The sequence below is a fragment of the Copadichromis virginalis genome, linkage group LG23, assembly GCF_057382275.1.
Source record: "Copadichromis virginalis isolate Kocher_CV1m ecotype Utaka linkage group LG23, C_Virginalis_male_GT1.1, whole genome shotgun sequence".
NCBI classification, from domain to species: Eukaryota; Metazoa; Chordata; class Actinopteri; order Cichliformes; family Cichlidae; genus Copadichromis; species Copadichromis virginalis.
Window position 1 is genome coordinate 39,045,440 of NC_140639.1, and position 25,023 is coordinate 39,070,462.

The following is a 25,023-nucleotide window of genomic DNA, read 5'->3' on the forward strand; positions in this document are numbered from 1 at the left end:
CTACATAGGACTATGTATAAAAGATGAATAATGCCACTGTGCTGCCACACGTTGGGTAGTGACGTCCCATTGATAAACATAAAGCTGAGTATTTCATTTGTTATCAAACTGATGTTTAAGACTGGATATGACGAGTGAGCGGCAGCGCTGGTTGGTGGTTCTTAGTTTATCATCCTTTATGACTTTTAGTAAGGACTGTAATTTACAAAATAAATATTTAAATATGTCCCAAAGCTAGCAATTAAAACTGTGAAGTAATCAGGAAAGTGTTTACAGAGGTCGCAGAGCAAATGAGCTGAGGGTCCTTAAACCTTTCCATACAACCAGAAGTCTAAAAACCAATGCATTCATGTTTATGTTCATCATGCCCGGCACCCTCTGGAAATTCATACAAATTGTTGAATTTCTAAATGTGTCGAGTGTATTTATGTTCTCATAAAACATTAGCAAAGACATATTTTTTACATTTTATTTTTTAGATGATTTCCATCCATGTTTGCTAACCTTTGCAGGCACATTGCTTTGCATAAACCGATTTGTACTGCTGTCAGTTGTTTACGCACAATATAAAGAGCGAGGGGGACTCACATTTATTACTGCCGCTACAAACCAAAACCTCCGCACGGCACCTTTAAACATATTTAGTAATACGCCGACTAAACTACTTTTTAATAGACCCCATTGAACATTCAGTCCAAATCATCCTAGGTTTTCACAGATGTGAGCCAGTCTGACAAACATTTTGAAAACAACATCAGTGAACCCAGCTGCCCCCTGATACTGGTAGAAGAGGTTTGGATCATAACAGAAAATGTGATTCATTCAGCAAGTAGCAGCAGTCACCTTAGTGTACAGAATTACTCTCCAGGCACCTAACTGCATAAAAACATGCAAACACACACACACACACACACACACACACACCTCCACTCTCTCCCAGAAGCGCAGTTGGACTCCAGTTTAGTGTAAGGTATCTCGTTTCATCCAGCCTCTGTGCTGGGACTGTTTGAAGCAAAGGAAGCTCTTGTGTTTGATGGAGACTTACCTTCTTCCTCATCTCCTCTCAGCTTCCAGAGAAACTTCTCCTCTTTGATGTCTCTCCCTCCTCCACTTTCTGCCTCCTGTCATCCATCTTTCCTTTATATTTTTTCCCCCCTTCTGCCTTCTTTCCATCTCCCTCCCTAAGAAAGTATTCTGTCCATATGGAGGTGGTGGAATTGCATAAAAATGTCGTTTCATAGCCTGCAGGGCCGAGTAGAGACACTAAAAGTTGAATTTAACAGTGGCAACACCTCCCGGCACGGTGTTTCTGGGAGGCTGGTGTCTCATTAGTAATCAGAAAAAAACGTGCAATCAGGATAGAAATCCATCAAGTAGAATTCAATAACCAATTCAAATGATTTTTTTTCTTATGAAAGAACTAGAACAAATCCTACACAGAGCTAAATATATCCAAATATATTGGATGAAAACAGGCATCGGCAGAAGTTTTTAACAATTCAAGAAGTTGAGACGTGTGTTTTACCCATTTTTGTTGTTGTTGTTGTTGTTTTTACCTTGTAGTAAATGTTTTGTTATTAGTTAAACAGTGATAAATGTATTTTTTCCATATCTTATAGTTCCAGGAGACGTTCCAGTTATTGATTGTGTTTCATCGGTGTACAAGGCTACTTCTTGTGCCAGCAGTGAAGTTACATCAAACTGAGTTCAACAATTGACACAACTGTCAGAACAAACGCTTGAAGATGAAACATTAATTATTGATCTGCTCGACGATTAGTGAAACAGCTTCATCACTCGAGTTGATTGTCTGTGAAATGGCTACACCATCCATTAGCTGCCTGCTGTCTTTCTGTCTGTTTTTTTGAAACCTCATCTCTTTTTTCCCCTTTTTTAAAAAAAACGTGAATTCTTGCTCTGCGCACTTCTTTGAACCCTCGAGCTCATTATCTGTACTTGGAGCCATTTACTAAGTCTAACCTATTTTCTCTGCTTGATATAGCAGAAAGCTTTTCTGTGTTAGGGGTAAAGGATGCTTTGGACTTGTTTTTTTTAACTTAACTACTGTATTTTCTTAAAGGGCTGTCTTCATTGACTTTTACAAAATAGTTGAAAGCACAGCCTGGACTTTATCCTTTCTGCAGAGTCTATAAAGTTCAAGCTCTTTGTTGGTTATCTGGTAAGAGAAGAAAAAAGCAGAGGGATAACTGCTGGTGAGAAGATGTGCAAATAGGAATCACCAAATCAACAAAAACCAAACAGTTGAGTCACAATGCTGAAGCTAACCCTGACTTATAGTCATGAGCTCTGGGTAGTGGCGAAAAGAACACGATCATGTATACAAACAGGCAAAATGAGCTTCCTCTGTAGGGTGGCTGATCTCAGCCGTAGGTACAGGGTGAGGAGCTCAGAGCCGTTGCTCCTCTATGTTCAAAGTAGTCGGCTAAGGTGGTTTGGGCGTCTGATTAAAATGCCTTCAAGATACCTCCCTTTGAAGGTTTTCACAGCACGACGAACTGTGGGGCAAACCCAGTGCCTCAGTATTCCCTATAAGAAACGTAAAATAAGACTAGGAACACTTGGAATACTCTGTTTATCTTATCCTGCCTGACTTTAGATAAAAAGAAGAGGGTGGATGAACGACGTAGGAGCTTACTGCCAATCACCTGCAACACTGATGACATTAAATTCTTCCATGGGTCTCCAACACATATTACATGATGGATAATTTCCAAAATAGCCACAACTACACAGAGTTTAGCAAATGAGACCAAATTAACTCATTCTAAAAATGTATATGCTTAATATTTCTAGTTGGACGTTGACTGTATTTGAGTGGGCACTAGAGGCATTTACCCGGTATGTACAGGATGTTATTGGTAAAGCAAAATAGCAGTTTGTTCCTTGTGTGTGTGGATGGTTGGTAAAGTAAAGTACTAGTTCCATCAAGTACTGACAGCAGCATGGCTGCGATCTGCTTATTGGCTAAGGCTGACCTCTGACTTCCCCTTGGAGTAAAAAGGTAGGGTAATTGCTCTCTGCGGAGACCATTACAGCGTTGTACCATCCCTCTGTTAAAACCTGAAAAGTGACCAGTCGGCATTTGCCGATTGGTCACTTTTCTCTCAAGGCCTCTGGAATCTTTTCCTACCAAGAGGAACATATCACTGATTTTCTTTCCCCAACTCTCCACATGTATTTGTGTCAACTCTGACATCCCAGGGTCATTTTAATCCTGCATAGATTGGAATGTAGAGTTTAGTGCAATTTTCAACTTGCACACATAGCATCTGTATTACAACGGCCATAAAAAGCAGTAGCGGGGCAGATGGATTAGATTAGATGATTGACGATTCCTGTGGGGAAATTAGATTGCTGCTGCTGCAATAGTAATAGGATTCAGCAGGAGAAGAAGACAAACAGAATATAAGCACACATTCAGAATAGGAAATCAGCAGTGGAAGGAAGGAAGGATCTGAGCATTTAAGCACAGTTTGGTGCCAAGAAAGAAAAACAAAAATCAAAGTGCATCTGGCTCTGCACTGAGGCCATTTGTAGAATTTTGCTAGTTATGTGGGTGTGATGTGTGTGTTACATTGATGTGGTAGAGTCCCAGGATTACCGCAGTCCAAAAAAAGATGACTAAGATTACTTGTGTGCTTGAGCAACCTCAAGCGTCCTATCATACCTGCTTGTATTGCTGTCCAGAGAGAGTTTATGAATTCATCTGCTTGCAACTGCTCCCCGGTGCTTTGGTTATGTAACATCCACAAATTCACCATTACCTCACAGCAACATTTTATCCCGTTTCACAGGTACCTCGGTCGTGACGACGTGGCCGAGGCGTCTCTGAGCAAAGCCCAGGAGGAGGGAGGCAGCGTCCGACTGGTCACAAAGGAGAACTTCTTCACAAAGAGGAGGTCTGCCTCTTCGCTAACACCACCTGCTACACAGAGGTTTGTTAAGGGAAAAAACGCGCACATAAAGGTCAAGTTGTCCTCAGGTCTGTAAGTAGTTTGCTGCTAATATATGAAACTAAAATTCAAATGTATTTCTAGCTGATCACTGTGTTTCTCCTGTCTACTACACAAACGGTATTTTGATCATTCATAGATCCGTTCTTGTCTGTAGTATTTAAAGATGAAACTTCAAGGTCTGCACATGAAGGTGGTTTGTCTCACCACATGGTTTCCTCTTCAGGATTCAGAGTATTTTCATTTTCTTTCCCTCAGCTGTCTCCATGGAGATCTGTATGTGCCTTGTGGGAGAGACACAAAGGCCCACTGAGTGTGTTAGTACAGTAAATATAGACCATAATACGATCTACTGGGTGAGATGCATCGGCCAGCTCACCCCAGGAGGCAATATCTCTATGGAAACCTGCAGCAAACACACAGACGAGCTCTCACACATATACACAGTTACTGGTGTTACATACAAAATGTCTGTGATAATCTATAAAGTGCCTTAAAGGCTCTGTTCAGGATATGTGCTTTTAGACAATAGATAGCGTTTTACTGCATGAGGTATACAGCAGTGTCTGGAAGTATAAAGTGTTTGACAGAAGCAAGCACTGCTGTGTGAATAAACACGGTAAAAGGCAGCATGGTAACAACATTAAATGGCCATTTATAAAAGCTGACTTAAAAAATGTGCTAATATGCTAGTAGCTAGAATAGAAATGGCATCCATCCGTCCAACTAACTGTGGCGTGTGGTTGGAGGGATGAGGAGAATCCATGTTTTCATAAAGTAGGAAGATTGACATCCATCACTGTTATCTATTTAAGCATTCAAGTAAAACTTGTACATAATATTGAACTGCTCCTTCAAAACAACAAATTCAGTTCAGTTCCTGCTAATACTTCCTGCTGGCTGATATCACTTGACATTTGAACTGTGGCTATAAGTTATACTAGAGTAAAAAAAAGGACAGCAAGCTCTTAGATTGTAAGGCATCTGCACAAGTCATCTGATGGGAGGCAACCTGTCTCCAAACAGTAGCAGTCTGACTCTGACTGACTGCAATCATTCTCTAAAATATTGGCAATGTTTTCCAAGTAAATGTTGTCCAGTTTATAAACACAGATACAATGGCACTCTGCTCTGATAAGCACAACTGACTGTGAACTAAAGAAACAGACATTTCTGATAACATACATCCGTTTAAAACAAGCGCATGTCTGGTATTGAAGGTATCAGTTAATCTTAAAGTGTGCCACCTATGCCTGGGCGTGGGCTAAAAAGGAAATCCTGCCATGCAGCATACGTCACTAGTGTACATTTTGAAGGGAAACAGTCTTTATATTGCTATCCACATGAAAGCAACATGCTAAAATGTGGAAAATAAGAATCTCGATTAACAGCTGGACGTACCAGTGTCAGATCTCGTTGGTGCCTTTGGTTTCTTTCGGTATAGAGCACCAGAGATGAGCCAAGGTGGTAAACATTCTACATCTATAAACCTACATTTTTGATTCACATGCATTTTTTGGCAAATGCATTGATGTTTTACAGTTTCTAAAAGACATATTTCTGGCTTTTCTGGATGTTTTCACTATTCTCAGTTTGGACACACAAGTAAAAAGTCTATTTGTGTCTCTCTTTCATCGACTAGACTTTGCTGGCACACCATTTGTCCCATGATACTTCCAGTTTTTGGTATATTCTCAACTTTGAAACAGCAAGGTTCCCTTTTTAGAAGGTTCTCTTCTCTATTTCAATGATTAAATTTCCTTCTGTAGTGCTCTGTCACTCTGGCTCTTTGGCTACGTTCACACTGCAGGCAAAAGCGCATCAAATCCGATTTTTTTGACCCTATGCGACCCATATCCGATCATGGTATGACAGTGTGAACGGCACAAATCCGATATTTTCAAATCCGATCTGGGTCACTTTCGTATGTGGTCCTGAATCCGATACATATCCGATGTTTCAGAAAGCGACTGCTGTGTGAACGGTCAAGTCGCATTAAATCCGTCTTTTACGTCACTGACACAAGACAGACGCCAATTATCAGCACCGGAGAAGCGCCCGATAAGACATCGCGAACGCTTCCTGGCCACCCGGTGAAACTGCTGGGAAGACAACGTTGGAGAAACGTGAACATTTTATTTGTACTGCATAATCTGCAGATTCTGACAGAAATCTGCAACTATCCTTTGAAGCACCGCTCCTCTCTAAAACAGCAATAAGGATAATTATTAGGTTATCTACATTATTATGTAAATAACAAAATAACTTAAAGCAAAAATTGGGAAACGTGAAGTCCGAAGTCTTTATATTAAGGGCCATCAGTCAAACAATATTGTTTGCTCTGTGTCTAAACAGAGCGCGTTGTGTGACATCTTCTTTTGCACATGCGGGCCGCTTTGAGCGTTCACACTAGAGCTCGTTTGCTGTCGCATTTTATTTGTAGTGTGAACGAGCAGACAAAAAATTCGGATTTGATCAAAAAATCGGAATTGAGCATTAAGACCTGCAGTGTGAACGTAGCCTTTGTTCCTCTTGCTGTCTCTCTGAATTGTAAACCATGGGGAAAGAGAATTTAGTCCATCTGTCCCCTCCAACGTGGCTCTAGCACCCTGCTGGGACTACATGGCAAATGCCCAGATTTGCTGTCTTCTGCCAGACGGACATGCACGCAGATACACATACTAGAAATGTTTTGCAGATAGAGCATTGTAATATACTAAATATACAGGAAAAAAACTGATTTATTTCTGTTGCATGGATATTTACACTGAAATGTATTTGCAGTTTGTAGAAGAAAGTGAGCTTTGTTTAATTTAGATCAGGTTTACAGGGTAATGTCTTGACTGATCCCTCATTTCTTTATACATGGGTGCAGCGAGTTATAAAAATGTGCAAAAATACACGAAAATCCTGAATATAAGGCAAAAACAGAGTTTGTACAGTTCTAATGAGCTTGAAAGTGAATACATGGTATGACCACCTTTATGCTTCAACACAGCCTGAACTCTCATTGGCAGCTTTCTTGTCATTTCTTTAATTAGCCATCAGGAATAGTTCTCTTGGCTTCTTGAAGGACATTCCTGAAGTCTTTTTTGGAGAGCAGGTAAACCAAAAAATTCAAATTTGGATTAATCACAACATCAGACTTGTTGCTACAGATTTTTCTCCCTGTTTCCCTTCGTTAATAATGTCTTCTTGACAGCCACTGTACCACTGAAATCACTTCTGATAAGGCTTCAGTGAGCAGTAGAACTGAAGGGCCACATGCATCTCTCAGGTCTTAGTCGATTAGTTAGTTTTTTTTCTGTTTTTTACACACAAATGGCTTTTCGATACTGCTTGCCTACTAGAGAAAGGTGTGACATTTCTTCTCATGTCCCCTCCTTGTCTTGGATCCATATTTTTTTAAGGACACACCAAGCCGAGATATGCCAAGTTTTCAGCTAATAGCTCTTTGGGAGTCTGCTTGGTGGTGCAAAAAATACAATTTTATGCACGTCAGACTGTGTTATCGTTAGTATTTTTAGTAGAATCATCTAAAGAAATGAGAACAAATGATGTGTTTTTGTGACAGGCTGCTAGTGAAAAAGTGCCTAAAGCTACAATTTAAAATCGCTTCTTTGCTAAGTTAGCAGTGGTTCATGCCATTAGGTGTTTTTTTTATACTTACAAAAAGTGGGCAAAAAAGTATTCCTGTGAAAATGTTCACGCACAAGGACCGATAATCAGTGATGAAGCATCCAAAGAAACAAATGTGGGGAACTATTGCTCAAGGGCGCTTTAAAATATGACGCAAACTATAAACAAGTGAGAGGAGGTGTCTTAAGACTTTTGCACACTACTGCATGTTCAGATTCAAGGTCAGTGGCTACACATTAAACACGGTGTTTAATGAAAGAAGCTGTTGTGAATCTTTTTAACGTCGTTGTTGAAAAGAACATCAATGGGAACTATTTTTATAACAAATTCATTTGTATTGTTTTTGTTGAGATTTGGGATGCCTGGCCTTTTATTGTGCTCCTCTTCGCCGTGTTTTCTACTTTCGCCTGAGGTCACCTGAAAAATTAAGATGAAAACTCGTCTTCCCCGCTGTCGCCAAGTGCTTTCTCATCATCATCATCGTTTGAAATCATAGGGGCTCTCTCTCTGCTGAGCTCACCATGAAATATAAAGCTCCTTGAGATGACTGTTGTGATATAGATAAAATGCTCCGCTCTTTAAAAATACAGGGCATAGTGCTGGTAGGTGTGGTTAGCTTTGCAAACTCGCAAACTAAGAGATGATATCCAGCTGCAGGTAATTTACTAACAGGACAGGCACACAACAAATCAGAAAACCATATAAATACAGGGGATACGCGTGTATGTTAAATGTAGGCCTATGGTGATAATCTGGCAGACAGTCGTTTGAATGGAAACAGGCTCGAGTCATTCAGACAGGCTCTGATCTAGGACTGTAAACTGCACAGCAGTATTTTAGCCTTGTGTTCTGTAGCGTTCTTGTATTAAGACAACTTCCATATAGATAACATATCTGCGATATGTAACTCATGGAGAGTCAAAGTATGTGCAGCTAAAAACAGTCATGTGTTAGATCTCACGAGATCAGGCGAAAACCTCGTGCGCTGTCCATGGTCCTGAAATTCTAGTGTAATAAAACTGCATTAAAGAAAGTTTTTTTTCCTTTATTAAGGGAAGTTTTTCAGTTCATTAATGTAAATGAGTGTAAGAAGTTTTGTTGCTGCTGGTATTGCGTGACTCCCTTAGGTTGGAGGATCCAGGTCATCTTTGAGTTCACTGAGCAAATTTAGAATTCAGCTGGCTGGGTCATCTATACGGTTTTACGTCTTTACGTCTACGTATCCTCTGCAGCCATATCAAGTTCAGAAATTGAGACATGCTTTTTATCTGCGTTAAATATTAGCTCAATTATCAGCAAAGTGCAAGTTGCAAATCAGTTTGTGCACATGATTTAAATATTATTCTCCCTATAGTTTGCGCTTTGAAAAAAGAACTCTGTGACGTTCATATGCAACAGTCACATAAACCTTTGAGTTCTCACTTTTTACTCACAGTCGTGTCATTGCACTCCTTTTACACCAAAGCTCAGTTTGTGCTGGAGCAACATGTTAGCAAATCTGGTGTTTGGACATTGAAGTCCTTCAGTACCACATCTGACTTACAAACATACAACCGTCTGTTGAGAATTTGAGAATGATGTCTTTTTGGTCTGAAGTTACCATCTACCACTTCTTCACTCCCGACTATGTTTCCCCTTTCTCTGTCTCTCTCACAGCAGGCAGGACAATCAGTCCTGTAGGACATCAGATGCACAGTCATCAACAGAGTCCAGCTACCTGCAGGCTGTGGACAGTCAGGGTGTCCCTCTGTGTCTCTCCTGCCAGCAGCCCTGCTCTACCACAGGTGGAGCGTGGGACACTCGATTCTGCAGCCACAGGTATTGCAACACTAACTACATACAGTTAGAGGAAAAGCTACGGGCAAAACTGGACATTTCCAACTTGTAATAACTTGAGAATTGCTCAAAAAGTTCTGGAGCAGATTTGTAGATAATATAGATCTCAGTGCACCTGATGTGCGAGGTCTACTGCAACAGCAGTGTCTTTGATTAGATGTCAGCCAAACAAAAACATATTAAATCAACTTTCACACAGTTTGAGAGGTTTTTTCCCCCCAAACTTCCCTGTACTCATTGTCCTCTGCGCAGAAGCCCACCCATCTGGCACCAAAAAATTCAATTATATTCAGAGCTTTAAGAGTTTGTGTGCAAAACAAACTCAGAAACACAGCAGTACAATGTTGACTTCACCCTGTTGTTTACTTTCTTTGTAGAAAGAATACTGTTTGCTCAAGACTAAAATAGATTAGACTTCAACTCTTGCATCTATAATGGTCTTTTTCCAAATCTTTTCCTGTAAATTTTTTGGGGGGGAATCAGTCAAATTTGGTCTTTACCAAACTTGATACCATTACCAATGTAAAATAAAAGTTTTTTATGGAAAATCTAAAGCAAACCTATTTCGGTTTAGTTTTTCTGGAGATGCTGCACCTTTTCCTGGCAGTCTTAATTCGATTAAATGGTTTTCAAAAGCCAGCTTCTGTTTTTTAACCAACATGAGAAAAACTTTCTATGTGAATGATTTTTAAAATAGAAAGAATTTAATCACAAGTTTCTTTCTGTAGTGCAGATGTTTCTATGTGCTTTGACCCACAGGTGTCAGGAGGAGTTCCAGTTGCGCTCCAGCCAGACTTACATGCGGTCTCAGGTGTTGGAGGCAGAGCGCGGCATCTGTCAGCACTGCGGCCTCCACGCCCATGACCTGTTCATTAAGGTTCGTGATGCTCCACCCTCCCAGCGAAAGGAGATCCTGGAGAACACTTGGCTCACCCAGCTGCCACTCAAACAGGTGGGACATAGAGCAGAGGAGGCACTGTTTCGTATTTGTCTCTCATCCATGTTTCAGGAAAACTCCACCAATGAGCTGAAGAAACTTTTTTTTTTTCAAGTGCCAAACAGCCATTAACTATGGTGGTCAGTCAGTGCAACGAGGCAAGTTGTGTCAATGTGAAATTCAACTCCACACCACTGTTTCTGTCTTTTTTATGTCATATTTCTTTCCTGTAGACCTTTATACAACCAAAGGAGTGGCCACAGTGGCGCACAGCAACTTTTACAGAAAGGCGATTGTGTTTTATTCGTTTACACAAGCTGACAGCCCGCTGCAGCTTGATTTACTTTTCCTGGGTGGCTTCACCTTTCTGCACTTCTTCCTGACTGAAAAGCTGTCTCAATCCCAATTCCAAAAAAAGTTTGGATGCTATAGAAAATGTAAATACAAACAGAATGCAATGATTTGCAAATCTCAAAAACCCAGATTTTATTCACACTAGAATATAGAAATTATACCAAATGTTTCAAGTTTGACAATTTAATCTTCCAAAAATATTGGCTGTGTTTAATTTGATGTCAACTAATTAGGTTGATGAGCAACAGGTCAGTAAGACGAAAGGGTACTAAAAGGAGCATGTAGGAGAGGTAGAGCTCTGCAAACTGTTTGCAGATTGTGGAACAATTTCAGATTAAGAATCCTCAATGTAAATTTGCAAAGACTTTGAATACCAGTTTACCAGAATAAGAATAAGTTTGGAGAAATCTCTGTATGCAAGAAACTAGATCAAAAATCAGCATTGGATGTCCGGGATTTCCGCGCACTCAGGAGGCTGCATTACAAACAGGTATGGAAATCACTGCAAGACCACTTCTGTCATGGTCCTGGGCCATGTGGGCCCAGTATTCTTAGTTTTCATGTATTTTTGTATTTTGTTCCTTATTTAGGCCATGTTTTCTGAGTTGCCCTGTTGTGTTGTTCCCTAAGTGTTTTCCCTTCATGGCTCTTCCCCCCTGTGTGCCCTCTATGTATTTATGAGCCCTCGTCTCCCTTTGTGCTTTATTCTATGTTTTCCCCAGCCCGTTATGTCTGCGTTCTCCCCGTGCTCTCTCTCCTCCTGTTTGAACCTTTGTGTACGTCCTGCTTTACTTTGCCCATCTCCCATCAGTGTTACGTTCACTCCTGCCGTGTCTTGTTATGATTATCAGTGTCACCTGTGTTCCCCGTGTGCATCCACTTCCCCTGATCATCCCTCATGTGTATTTAGTCTCTGTGTTTCATGTAGCCTGTGTCGCGTCGTCTGTGTTATCTCCCCTACCCCTTGTCGTAGTATCCCAGCCATAGTTTGCATTTTGCTGTCTAGATCTCATTAGAGTCATAGTTTCCCAGTCTATGTTCAGGTTTTCCCTCAGTTACTTTGTTGTTCTTTTCTATGAGTTTTTCAGCCATAATAAAAGGCTCGTTTTTGTTGGAATCCACTCCTGCATCCTCGTTTGTGTTCGCACCTGGGTCCACCACACACCGTTCCGCACGGTCTGCCTCCGCAGACCTTGACAGTACGACGCGACCAGTATGGACCCAGCGACACAGAGAAGGGAGGTCGTTCAGACAGTGGAAGCGCTATGCTGTCAGTGGATGCAGCGTTCCGGGGAGGAGGATACGGAGGAGTTGCTTCACCCATTGCGGGTGAGCGTAACCGTGTTCCCCTGGCTGTGGGAGGCGCTACCCCCCCTGATTTCTGATTACCTCCGCACCATCCTCCAACCCCGTCCTCAGGAGCAGGCGCCCAGCGCACGGGCCGCGTCACCACCGTTCCGCTGTCACGCAACTTCCCCATCACCGCCTCCACCATCTTGCGGCTCCGGGGTGATTAAAGTTGGCTCACTGAGACTCGGACGCAACCTGGGGTCGCTACCATCCATGCCTTCGTACACGAGCCGCTCACCCTCGCCGTTTCGTTCGGACTTCGCTTCTCCAGCCTCCTTTCTGGCACGGATGTGGTCGGAGGATGAGGAGCCAGCCGTCACAGCTATCAATGTTGTGTCAACAGCCGCTGCTAGGAGGAAGCGGCGCCTTCGTCGCCGCCGCACGTCAGCGCAGCCCGAGTCCGGGGTGTCGTCAGAGCAGTCGCCTGGGCCGGAACCGCTGGCCGAAGCCGCCTCCGACTCCGTGTCAGCAGTGATTTTCGGCTCTGAGGAGATGTCCCCACAAATCATTGCCCGGGACATCGCTGAACGGGAGCAGGTGGTTCTCACGGAGCTGGAGGAGAAGCTCCGGTGGGAGCCGTGGCTGACCCCCGACTGTGAGCAAGTCTTTCGGGGAACGCGCCTCGCTCTCGGGGGTCCCCGGAGTTGCCAGGGACTTCCACCGCTCACCCCGCCCGCTTCCACGGATAGAAAGAAGCGGCACTCTCGCCGCCGGCGCTCTGAGCCCCTCACAGTTCAGTCAGCTCCCTCGCAGCCACCCTCAGTTCAGTTAGCTCCCTCGCAGCCACCCTCAGTTCAGTTAGCTCCCTCGCAGCCACCCTCAGTTCAGTTAGCTCCCTCGCAGCCACCCTCAGTTCAGTTAGCTCCCTCGCAGCCACCCTCAGTTCAGTTAGCTCCCTCGCAGCCACCCTCAGTTCAGTTAGCTCCCTCGCAGCCACCCTCAGTTCAGTTAGCTCCCTCGCAGCCACCCTCAGTTCAGTTAGCTCCCTCGCAGCCACCCTCAGTTCAGTTAGCTCCCTCGCAGCCACCCTCAGTGCAGTCTCCAGTGCCGCCTGCAGCGCAGCCACCCTCAGTGCAGTCTTCAGTGCCGCCTGCAGCGCAGCCACCCTCAGTGCAGTCTCCAGTGCCGCCTGTAGCGCAGGCCCCAGTAGCTCCAGTGCCGCCTGTAGCGCAGGCCCCAGTAGCTCCAGTGCCGCCTGTAGCGCAGGCCCCTGTAGCTCCTGTAGCCCAGTCCCCGATAGCAGTACGGTCCGCTGGTCAGCTTAACATTCAGCCAGGGGTCTCAAATCTCTCTGGCTCTGCATCAGCTCCTGCTGGGAGCTCGGATGAGCTCATCCAGGACTTCGCGGCTCCCACGCCGCCATCTACCTCGTCAGCTGGAGGGTCCGAGGGGCCCGTTCAGCCACCTGTCTCCGCTGGAGGGCCCGGGGAGCCCATCCAGCCACCTGTCTCTGCTGGAGGGCCCGAGGAGCCCGTTCAGCCTCAAGCCTCGTCAGCTGGAGGGTCCGAGGGGCCCGTTCAGCCTCCTGTCTCCGCTGGAGGGTCCGAGGGGCCCGTTCAGCAACCTTCCTCGTCAGCTGGGGGTTCTGGAGAACCGCACCAGCCTCATGCCACGTCAGCTGGAGGGTCCGAGGGGCCCGTTCAGCCTCCTGTCTCCGCTGGAGGGTCCGAGGGGCCCGTTCAGCCACCTTCTGCTACGCCTGGTCCAGCCTCAGAGCCTTCGTCCGCTGCAGCCTCAGAGCCTTCGTCCGCTGCAGCCTCAGAGCCTTCGTCCGCTGCAGCCTCAGAGCCTTCGTCAGCTGCAGCCTCAGAGCCTTCGTCAGCTGCAGCCTCAGAGCCTTCGTCAGCTGCAGCCTCAGAGCCTTCGTCAGCTGCAGCCTCAGAGCCTTCGTCTGCTGCAGCCTCAGAGCCTTCGTCTGCTGCAGCCTCAGAGCCTTCGTCTGCTGCAGCCTCAGAGCCTTCGTCTGCTGCAGCCTCAGAGCCTTCGTCTGCTGCAGCTCCGGCCTGTGCTTCGTCTGCTGCAGCCTCAGAGCCTTCAGCCTGTGCTTCGTCTGGCCCAGCCTCAGAGCCTTCAGCCTGTGCTTCGTCTGGCCCAGCCTCAGAGCCTTCAGCCTGTGCTTCGTCTGGCCCAGCCTCAGAGCCTTCAGCCTGTGCTTCGTCTGGCCCAGCCTCAGAGCCTTCAGCCTGTGCTTCGTCTGGCCCAGCCTCAGCGTCTTCAGCCTGTGCTTCGTCTGGCCCAGCCTCAGCGTCTTCAGCCTGTGCTTCGTCTGGTCCTGTGCCCACCGGGCCATGGCCAGCACGCCTGACACTGGAGAGCCGCCGCTGCCTTCCGCGCGGCCGGCCTCCTGAACTGCTCTGTCGTCTCCTTCGCCGCCGCCGCTGCCTTCCGCGCGGCCGGCCCCCTGAACTGCTCCGTCGTCTCCTCCGCCGCCGCCGCTGCCTTCCGCGCGGCCGGCCCCCTGAACTGCTCCGTCGTCTCCTTCGCCGCCGCCGCTGGCTTCCGCGCGGCTGGCCTCCGGACCAGCTCTGCCACCCGCCTGGTCGGCCCCCCGACCGTGTGACCCGTGGACTCTGGTGCCTGTGGGCTCTGGGTCGGCCCCCTGAACTTTGTTTTGACTATGGTCATGTGCTCCCGTGTTTTCTGTTGTTTATTTTGTTTCCCGTTCTGGTCCCTCCGTCCTGGTCCCCCGCCTCCCGCCCTGGGTGGGTTGTTTTCTGTTTTTGTTTTGGTTTCTCGGGTTTGGGCTGTCGGGAGCCAGCCCTTTAGGGGGGGGTGGTGTCATGGTCCTGGGCCATGTGGGCCCAGTATTCTTAGTTTTCATGTATTTTTGTATTTTGTTCCTTATTTAGGCCATGTTTTCTGAGTTGCCCTGTTGTGTTGTTCCCTAAGTGTTTTCCCTTCATGGCTCTTCCCCCCTGTGTGCCCTCTATGTATTTATGAGCCCTCGTCTCCCTTTGTGCTTTATTCTATGTTTTCCCCAGCCCGTTATGTCTGCGTTCTCCCCGTGCTCTCTCTCCTCCTGTTTGAACCTTTGTGTACGTCCTGCTTTACTTTGCCCATCTCCCATCAGTGTTACGTTCACTCCTGCCGTGTCTTGTTATGATTATCAGTGTCACCTGTGTTCCCCGTGTGCATCCACTTCCCCTGATCATCCCTCATGTGTATTTAGTCTCTGTGTTTCATGTAGCCTGTGTCGCGTCGTCTGTGTTATCTCCCCTACCCCTTGTCGTAGTATCCCAGCCATAGTTTGCATTTTGCTGTCTAGATCTCATTAGAGTCATAGTTTCCCAGTCTATGTTCAGGTTTTCCCTCAGTTACTTTGTTGTTCTTTTCTATGAGTTTTTCAGCCATAATAAAAGGCTCGTTTTTGTTGGAATCCACTCCTGCATCCTCGTTTGTGTTCGCACCTGGGTCCACCACACACCGTTCCGCACGGTCTGCCTCCGCAGACCTTGACAACTTCAAGAATTCATTCTCTGTGGATACAGTTCCTCGTGCCAGTTAAAATACTATCGTGCAAAGAAGAAGCTAAATGTTAACATGATGCAGAAATGGTGCTGTCTTCTCTTATTTAAAATGGAATAAAATTTGAAAACTGGGAAAAACATGAGAAACATGGCACCACATTGCCAGGATTGAACAGGAGAGAGACCAATCGAGCTTGTTATAAGGGCTCATATCAAAAGCCTGCATCTCTGATGGTATGGGGTACATTAGTGCCTATGGAATTGGCATCTTCCACATATGGAAAGACACACTGATGCTTAAACATATATACAGTTTGTAGACAACAAACTATACTCCCACCCAGACTACGTCTTTTCCAGGGAAGGTCTTGTGTATTTTAGCTAGACAATGTTAAGCTGCATGCTATTACAACAGCATGGTAAACCGATTTGCCTGCCTGCAGTTCAAACTTTTCACTAACTGAAACATTTGGTGTATAATAAAATGAAAAATACAGAAAAGAAGGCTCAAGAATACTGAGGAGCCAGAATCCAATATCCGACAATAATGGGACAACAATCTTCTCCCAGAAGTCCAGCATCTGGTCTCCTCAGTTGCCAGATATGTGCAGGCTTTTGTCTAAATAAAGTGATGCTACACAGTGGTAGGCATAGCCAACTTTTTTTAACCATTCTGTTCCTGTGGACTTGGAAATGACTTTTTTATAGGGTACATTTTCTCAGTTTACACATAGTTTGGTGTGTTCTTTTCTGAATAAAATATGGGTTTATGAGATTTGCATATCATTGCATTCTGTTTTTTAATTTGTGTTTTATACAGTGTTCCAACATTTTCAGAATCGGGGTCATAGTCTGTATATGTCTTCTAAATATTACTTTACATGAAACAGTGTTACTTGTAAATTGAACATAAAATATTAAAGTTTACTGTGGCTGTTCTGTGAGGACGATATGTCTCTAAATGAAAAGCTATTAGAGTTCAGAAACACAGCCCTACAGCTTGATTTTAAAAAGTCGTTTAAATATGTGTATGAACAGGAAGGTGATATATTAGCAAAACAGCTGGTTAAACTTAGTATGTAAACTTAATAAGCAAACTTGCCTGTTTTATTAAACCGGATATGGTCGCAGCTGGCACTCCTCTTCCTTAAGGCTTTCTTTGCTAATGTGGTAAAGCAATTATTAAAAACCTTTATTAAAAACACTGCACAATAAAACTTATTTGCTACAACAGTAATTCGCAGATTGATGGTTTTCTTGCAAATGCTAGCTCCATTTCCACAAAGCATAGACAGTAAGGGATCTCAGAGCAGTGAAAGCTGACCCAGCGGCAGATTGTCTAACACAGTCTCTGCCATCAGTTTCCTGTCAGAGTTACGGGGTTTCTCAGCTTGACATGCTCAAGTTATTGTTAACAGGACAAAAAGTTGAGCTTGAGCGCAGACGTGCCTTCAAAATGCTTATCCCATAAAGATGTCTCTGAGTCAAGCAGAGTTAATCCTGCTTCCAGAGACAATAGCCAAATGAGACCAATAAAAGCCAGTAATATACAGGAAGTGCGAAAATGGCAAGAAAGCCTTACTTTTATCTGAGAGGAAAGCAGAATGGGATTGATTCTGCTATGTTTTAATTGATGTTTTTAGATTTTACATCATGATGATCATGATCATTTTTATACATGCAAATATTTAATACAAACTAAAACTACATGGAATCTCATTATACTTCTCATTATTAAAAAAACAGACTGAGTGTCTGAAAATCATCTGTTTTTCCCTTTAAACAGGAAGCAATGCGTGGGTGAACTAAAAAAACATTTATACATACAGGTTTTGCTTGTTGTTTTAAAGTTGTATGATAGCATGCTAACATTTGGTGATTAGCACCCACATTACCTGAGGGAATTTTATTTTGATGTGGTTGGATGTTTCAGGTGTTAAGATTTTTTTTCATATAAGGATGTTTTCTCCTCAATATTGAAAATTTGTACCAACTTTGTTAGATAACAGTCATCAAAATGCACACATTAACTGACATCAGTCTCTCTATGTGAGCCAAAGAACTGACAAAGAAGTTCTTTGTGTGTTTATGTAAGTGCAAAAATAAAAGCACCCTGTACTCCCCATCCCACCCACCTACGCATATATGCATCTACTCACACACACACACGCAGGTTGATCTGCACTCCAAGGGGCCAGCTCCCAGTAAATGGATTGCTGGGCCCATTGATTTTTTTTTTCCCAGTGCCAGGCCTCGACCAGTAAGCCTATTTGATTTGGTTGGCTGTTATCCTGCAAAGCCACCCCCCCCACACACACACACACAAACACACACTCACTCCTCCTCCCCTCTTTCCAGTGCCGCCGGCAGAAGCATCAGCGCCGATCGATGCACTGAGCTTTAGAGGAAACAAACTCAGCCACATGATAAGACACCAGTGGTGGAGAAGCCTTGAGATTATAGGCTCACTCTTTGGTTCATACTGGGGGGGTTTGGTACGTGTGTGTGTGTGTGTGTGTGTGTGTGTGTGTGTGTGTGTGTGTGTGTGTGTGTGTGTGTGTGTGAGAGTGAGAGAGTGAGAATGGTTATATGTGTCTATGTTTGTAGCTTGGGCTCTCTTTTTGGCGTGCATGTGTGTAACAGGTGTGGCTGTAATGGTATTTTGATGCGCGTGTGGATTTTCAGGATGTGTTAAAGCCTTTAGGTGCTTGTGAGAGGAGCTTCAGTATGTGTGTAAGTGTGCAGTAGTGAGGTAAGGTGCACCAAAGTGCATGCTTTTGGCACAAAAGCAGGCTCAATTGACTCGAATGTGTGAGAGCTTGTGTGAGAGTGTGTAAGAGAGAGATCTGAACTCTGGCCCTGTGAGCAGGCCTGTTCTTTAAATCTGTTGGGATCAATTCCAGCTCCCTGCCTTAATGTCGGCAGAGTAGTTCTCAAAGTAGGAAAATAGATTTCTGGCCCTGAACTCTTCCCACCAGGATTCTCTCTCTCTATTGTCTTAAGCTCCTCCACTTGCTTGCTCTCTTTTTTCTTTTTGTCTCTATTCTCTGTCATCTTCCCATTCTTGCTTTCTGTTTTCTCCACTTTTTTTTCCTTTTTATATTTTCTTCATAAAATAAATTTCAGATTCACAACAGTATTATCTGCTAGTGAATCCACACTGTGTCCAGTGGGCCTCAGTACATTTTTACAAAGAAGCACTACAGGTCTTCAAATGGTTCAGCTAGTTACTCATTAGCTTTGACTTATTTCTGTTACATCTCAGACGTTCAACAACAACTTCTGCTACTGTTGACTGGTATAGATTATTTTAAAAAAGAATAATCTTTTACATCACGTGGATGGTCAGGTGAACGTACGTTACTTGCCTGGGAGCTAAGAAGCTAAGCCAGTGGAGGCAGTGTGGTCCTTTGGGCAATGTTCTGCTGGGAAACCTTGGGTCCTGCATCCATGTGGATCGCTTTTACATGTACCGCCTACCTAAGCATTGTTGCAGATCATGTACACCCTTTCATGGAAACAGTATTCCCTTATTAGCAAAACACTGGTGTCTTGCTGTATTTTCTGTAGTAGTCAAAGGAATTGAACTGTGTATTTATATTGTGTCTGTGTTTCTACTCCTTCTCCTTTGCCTCCAAAGACATCAGTTTAACTGATAAAACTGTGACTGTGTCGACTATCACCTTAACAAGTTAAACATATAAAAAAAAAAGAGCAATTAAAACAGAAGCTCACCTGAAATACTACTCAGGATATTGCAAATGCATTTTTTTTAATCTTACTTACAAACTTACTCATTATGTAAGTTTTCCTTGTATGAGGAAAACTCTCCTCCTCTAAATCTAGTGAAAAATGTGCTTTAAAATGTAATTAGCAGAATTTTTTTTTAAAAGTCACAAAAAGTTGAGGCATTTAGGAGTGTGCACCTTAACTGTAGCACGATATTCCCAGCGGTATTTTTAACCTAATTTCTGTCAGGCAGGCTTGCGAGCTCTCCCTGATTAAGTTTCCCTCCAGCTGCCCGTAATGTAGGCCACAAACATTTTGGTGATTTATACAGCTGTACCTGAGGCAGCAAACGGTGATGGATAGCATGAGGTCAAAGTTTGCTGTCATCAATTCGGCACAAATGATGTTTTCATCAGCTGGTCTTATCCTCACAATCACACAGGCTTACATTAATCTCAGCATAATAAACTTCCATCAGAGGCCCTTTCCTGCAGTTTGCCTTCATTATTTCCTGGATTTTGCCAGTTATGTTCTCTGCTGGGATGCGTTTTTTTGGCTTGAGACTGTTTTTTATCTTCTTTTATTGTGAGGCGCATTGCAGAAATGTCCCCGCAGTGCAGAGATTTGTTTAATATGAATGATTTGTCTGTGCCTGTGTGTGCTGTAAAGTAACAATTTAGGTCACTGTAGTACCCAGCGAAAGGCTGAGCTTTACTAAAGACATCACATCAGTGCAAAGAATTAACTTTAGCATAGATGGATGGTTTGGGAGGGGAGCGCTATCAAACGTTGTTTTAGGCAATTTAGAGCAGTGTGAGGGAACATCCGAGGGTAGCCGGTGTACTGAGACGCTCACTGTTGTATTCCGGTGTGCTTCCAGCTGAACGAGATGATCCGAGCTCCTGTTGAAGGGGATTTCTGGCAGGTTGACCACATCCGTCCGGTCTACAGCGGAGGAGGCCAGTGCTCTCTGGACAACCTGCAGACACTCTGCACTGTCTGCCACAAAGCCGTATGTGCACACTCCGCATCACAGCACCCATAACAACCGCAGCACCAGCTTTTAAAGCCAAAGGGCTTAGGGGGCAAAAGCAATTTGTCTAACATTTTAAGGTGCACAGCAGATGGAGCTCTCCTTTATCCCTGTATAAAGAGAAAGCGCCATCACTCATGTTGAGGATCACATGTGCTGGCAGTAATGTGATACATGGTCAAACACATTGATCAAAAGTCATATTATCCCTCACAAAGCTATATACTGCCTATAATAACATCACATGATGTGGCTGTGTGACATTTTGATGTATAGCATGCGTTGGAAAATGCTATATATCAGCCTCTTCCTTCTTGCACTCCTTCAATATTTCATATTTTCAGTCAGCCACTTCTTAAAAGCAGATCTGATTTGAGAAGAAACTTTTCAAAATAAGACACAGCTTTCACCGTGAGCTGAAATGTGCTTTGCTTTCACACCAGAATGCTTTTTTCTGTCAGCTTGGAAGGAAACGCTTCACATGTTGACGTATGTAAACTGAAGCAAAGCACTGCGACTGATAAGGGGATCCTCGCATTGTTTATGCCCCCTCTCAGACACTTTAATCTAGAGATGCTCGATATATCGATCTGATTTTTCTGTGCTGACTGCAGATGTACCATCTTACATCATGTTCCATTTTTCTCCACAGAGAACAGCTCAGCAAGCCAAAGAACGAAGCCAGAGCAGGAAGAGTGCTGCAGCTTCCAAGGTTTCGTCAGACATCAGCAGGTTCTTCGTTCGGAAAGAAAACAATTAGCTGGGACCTGTTACGCTTTCACTTATTGTCAGTTAGGGATAGAGCGATCCAATACTTGGATCAGATAGCCTGACACCAAAAGCTAGATCAGACATCCGTGACAGGGCTTAGCTATGCTCTTCAGGTCTATCATGTTTTGTGTTTACTACCCCACGCATCGGCAGCAATCTGCTAACTTCCAGCAGTCAGCTAACAGCAAAGCAACAGTAGTTCAAAGTGTTTCGCTACAGCAACACCAGTTTGTCTTAATATGCGTACAAGTGAGTTGGCACGACTGAAGAGCTTCAGCGACAGCAGTTCGGTCTGTTTCTCTTTCTCTGTCATTATGTTTGGTTTAACACTTGTTTGGAAGCTTTTGCGTCACTCATGGTAACTTAAAGGAAATTAAAGGAGAAACTGTGACTATAAATTACAGCACTGTGCTGTAATTAATCCTACACAAGGTTGAAATAACGCTAATGCAAATAAATGTTTTTTTAAAGCATAAATACATTTGTCTTTTAATACTTTTCTAATGAATAGGTCGATAATCTTCTGTCTCACTCCTCAGAGTGAGAAATACACATTATTGATTTAACACTGGACCTGGTAGCAGCAGATACCTGAGGCCAAGGTATCAGTGTGGTATTAGAAGTGGAAAAAGTTAGACTGGTGTATCCCCAGTTACAGTCCTGGATGCTCATATTAAACATTACCAAAGTGGTTAGAAAATGTGCAAAGTTCCAAAAGTTCAGGCTTCAGATAAACAGCCACTTTTTAGATGTTTTCTTTCTGCTCTTTTCTTTGAGAGTTGATATACGTGGTGTTATCTCAGCTACACGACTATGGTCACAGAAACTCAACCCACCTGTTCAAGAGGGGCAGCCAATCAGGAGATAGTCAGCTTAAAGGGAAAGAGAAGACAGTATAAATAATGCACGTACAATCCTTGACCCCTGTGTTTGCATGAACACTTCTGGTCTTATAGAACTTCATCAGACAACAACCAGCAGTTATAACCTCGCCAAACACTTTGCTCAGTCACTCGACCCTTTGCTATTTGCTTAGTAACTCATTTTTAGGTCGTATTGAACAGAAGATTAGGTCCATTTTATAAATTTTAATGGATATATGAGTCAGAAAGGAGGAGCTAAATAGCTAGTCATAGGCAGGCTTAGCTTGGGACATCACGACCAAATGAGTAATGTCCATCTTTTATACTGTATATGGAGAGAAGTTATCTAAAACGGCTTGTTTCAGGCAGCAGATGAGCCGATGGGCAAAACCAGTGGGAAGGATAAATATAGATTATTTTGAACTGTGCAAAGCCACTAGACCCTAACTGCAAGACAAAAAAACAAACGAGAGAAACAGAAGAGGAAAAGCAAAATAGGCCCCCTTTAAAGGTTTGGTGCAGTTTGCACATGTAAAGGTGTTTATTCAGTTTACATAAAGACGCACTGTGTGAAGTATCAGAAGTCCCATTTGCCGTGACAGATGAGGATACAAGGCCTTTAAAGATTCTGCCTAGCTTTCAGATGCTCTCATCTGCGTCCCACTGGACACCATTACGTTGGAAGATCTAGTAGTGGAGATTTACCTTAAAGAAAAGTGCAGTGACGTCTGCATCAAATGCAAATTCAGCCAACTCCCCTCTCGTCCCCGAACCGTCACAAGTGCGGTAGTTTTGATTTATGACGCCCCCTTCCCTTTTTTTTTTTTTTTTTGCTCGAGGCTGAAATGGAGCAGGTTGTTTAGAGAGATGCTGCTATTTTAAGATTTTGCAAAGTTGGTGAAAAGTAGCAGCTCAGAGATGAATTGCGAGCTTTGTGATTAAAACTCTACAGCAGCAAACACACCCAGGTGTCCTCATTGGTGCGATCAACAAGTGTCGCCTTGTAAATCTTTTTTTTTTTCTTTATGAAAGATGGATGAGCACTCTCTGATGGAATGAGAAACCTCTTTTCACCTTGTTTCGTTTCTTCTTCTCCCGCTCTGGCGCTGTAACCGGTTTGGACTGTAAATACAGCGAGCCGTCGGCCGTTCCGACAAGCTCGCAAATCGTTTCATCGCCTCAAGTCAGGAACATTATCGTCCATGTCCACGCATCTACCTCCTCTTCAGCTGTGCTTGATGATCTGAGCAGAGCTAAAGTCAGTCAGGAGGGCTATGTTTAGAGACAGAGAGCAGAGTTACTATGGAAACAAGGCTTTAGGTTCAGCCATGTTGGGAATATTGAATCTGTTCTTGTGAGAGTTATACAATGAGCTAGACAGACATCAGAAACTCCAATCAATACCAGCAGCCTCCTGCGAGAACGAGGCCCTCGCATTCCTCCGCAGCGCGGTTTTACCTCCCCTCTCCGCTCTGAGGCTCCACCGTCGACGTTTTAGGGTGTCGTCATGTCACGATTTGCCTGTCTGTCAGCCGTGTCAAACGCCTAACTCAGCACATTCTGCCGTCGCAGGAAAGTTTTAAATTTTTCTGACAGCCCCCCCCAACTTCTCTCAGCCTATCAGCTGAAGACGCACTTTAAACTTTCTCTGAGCCCATGTGGGTGCACGAGTGGGTGTATGTGTATTTCCCCTACGGCTGCTCCAGGTCTCCACTTAATAAGACCGTTGTTCCTCTCCTGTCCAAACCGACAAGCTTTGTGAGTAATGAACATCTCCCAGGCAGCCTTCCAACAACAGCAGGTTTCAGTGTCAGTCCCTGTCAGCAGCCAATGACTCTGATCCGCTGTTTTATTACACCCAAAAGGTGTGTGTGCGGCAGAGAGAAAGTGAGGAAACTAGTGCGAAAGTGTGGCTGAGTGTGTGTGCTGCTCAGATTAAGCTCGTGTGTTTGGCAGAGGGAAAGTGTATATTGGACAGGAGAGGAAGTGGTGTGCATGTGTTTGTCAGAGGAAGCCATAATGAGGCAGCGCCCAGATGAAGATATCTTGCATTCCTCCCAGAGGGTCTGCTGGGTAAAGAGCAGCGCCACAGCCGCGTGACACTGTTTGCGTTGGACAACCTATCAGCCCAGAGAACAACATTACCTCCACGGGTGATGACAGTAATAAAGATGGACTCAAACACCGACCGAGGTTTGCCTGTTTGCTTTCCGTCTAACGTGCTGCCCGCCTTCCTCTCACTTTTTGAAGTTGGCATCAGAGCAAAGAAGAAAAAAATCCAACTTGCTTTTTTTTCCTCCATCAAGTGAAATCGACATCCTTTCCACGGTGCCCCTACCGCATGGACCTTTCTGCAGGTTACATAGCAACAGAGCATACAGTGAATGCCGTGTGGATAAAATTAGCTGGACAAATATCTAGCAGAAATAATCACATGTAATTACAAGATCACAATATAATGTCAAAAGAAGGATGGAAGGGAAAGAAAAACAGCGCCATCTGACAAACATACAAAGCACAGAGAAACTGCTTTTAGTGCTTCTCATTACTTTATGTTATACGCTATGTTATACACATTTACATTTCATCTAAATATGGGGGGAGTTTCACATTATAAGGTCTGGATATCCAAAAGATCCAAAAAGTTCAGGCTCCTCCAAACACCCAGTTTCAGAGTATTTTTTCTACTTTTTGATCTGTGTGATGTCAGTGAGAGCAGATACAGCTGTAACCTGCCAATTCAAGCCAGCCAGTTAGACAAAAAGGTGGCTCCTGCCTCGCTCACACAGGCCTAGAGACTTGTCGGTGACCCCTTGGTGACCTTTGGTTGCTTGGAAAATTTTCTATTCCCTGACCTGGAATGCTGGCAGTGAAAAACAGCTGAAATCAGTCACATGACAGACGCTGATTCATCTGCAGACACATTCATCTGCGCTGTAGTGCAATTTGAAAAAGCGAGCTCACCTTTAAAGTAAAAGTTGTCTTACCTCTGCAACGGAAAAAGGTGCTTTCTGTTTTGCATTACACTTTTCACATTTTCTCTGTTGAATTCAATTCAGTTCAGTTTTGT

The 25,023-nt window shown here is 44.1% G+C and overlaps 1 protein-coding gene across 3 annotated transcripts in view; it reads left to right on the forward strand.

Annotated features, from left to right (window-relative positions):
- zranb3 (zinc finger, RAN-binding domain containing 3) overlaps positions 1 to 21,561 on the forward strand; it is a 124,434-nt gene extending 102,873 nt beyond the window's left edge. For 2 of the 3 annotated variants that reach the window (XM_085447652.1, XM_085447651.1), the window contains exons 18-22: positions 3,816 to 3,956; positions 9,270 to 9,431; positions 10,209 to 10,401; positions 20,167 to 20,298; positions 20,972 to 21,561. In XM_085447652.1, the coding sequence (XP_085303778.1) occupies positions 3,816 to 3,956; positions 9,270 to 9,431; positions 10,209 to 10,401; positions 20,167 to 20,298; positions 20,972 to 21,079 (736 nt within the window). In that variant the 3' untranslated portion in view covers positions 21,080 to 21,561. The remainder of the gene's footprint in view (positions 1 to 3,815; positions 3,957 to 9,269; positions 9,432 to 10,208; positions 10,402 to 20,166; positions 20,299 to 20,971) is intronic. The other variant, XM_085447653.1, reaches the window with a different exon arrangement.
- The last annotated feature ends 3,462 nt before the right edge of the window (positions 21,562 to 25,023 follow it).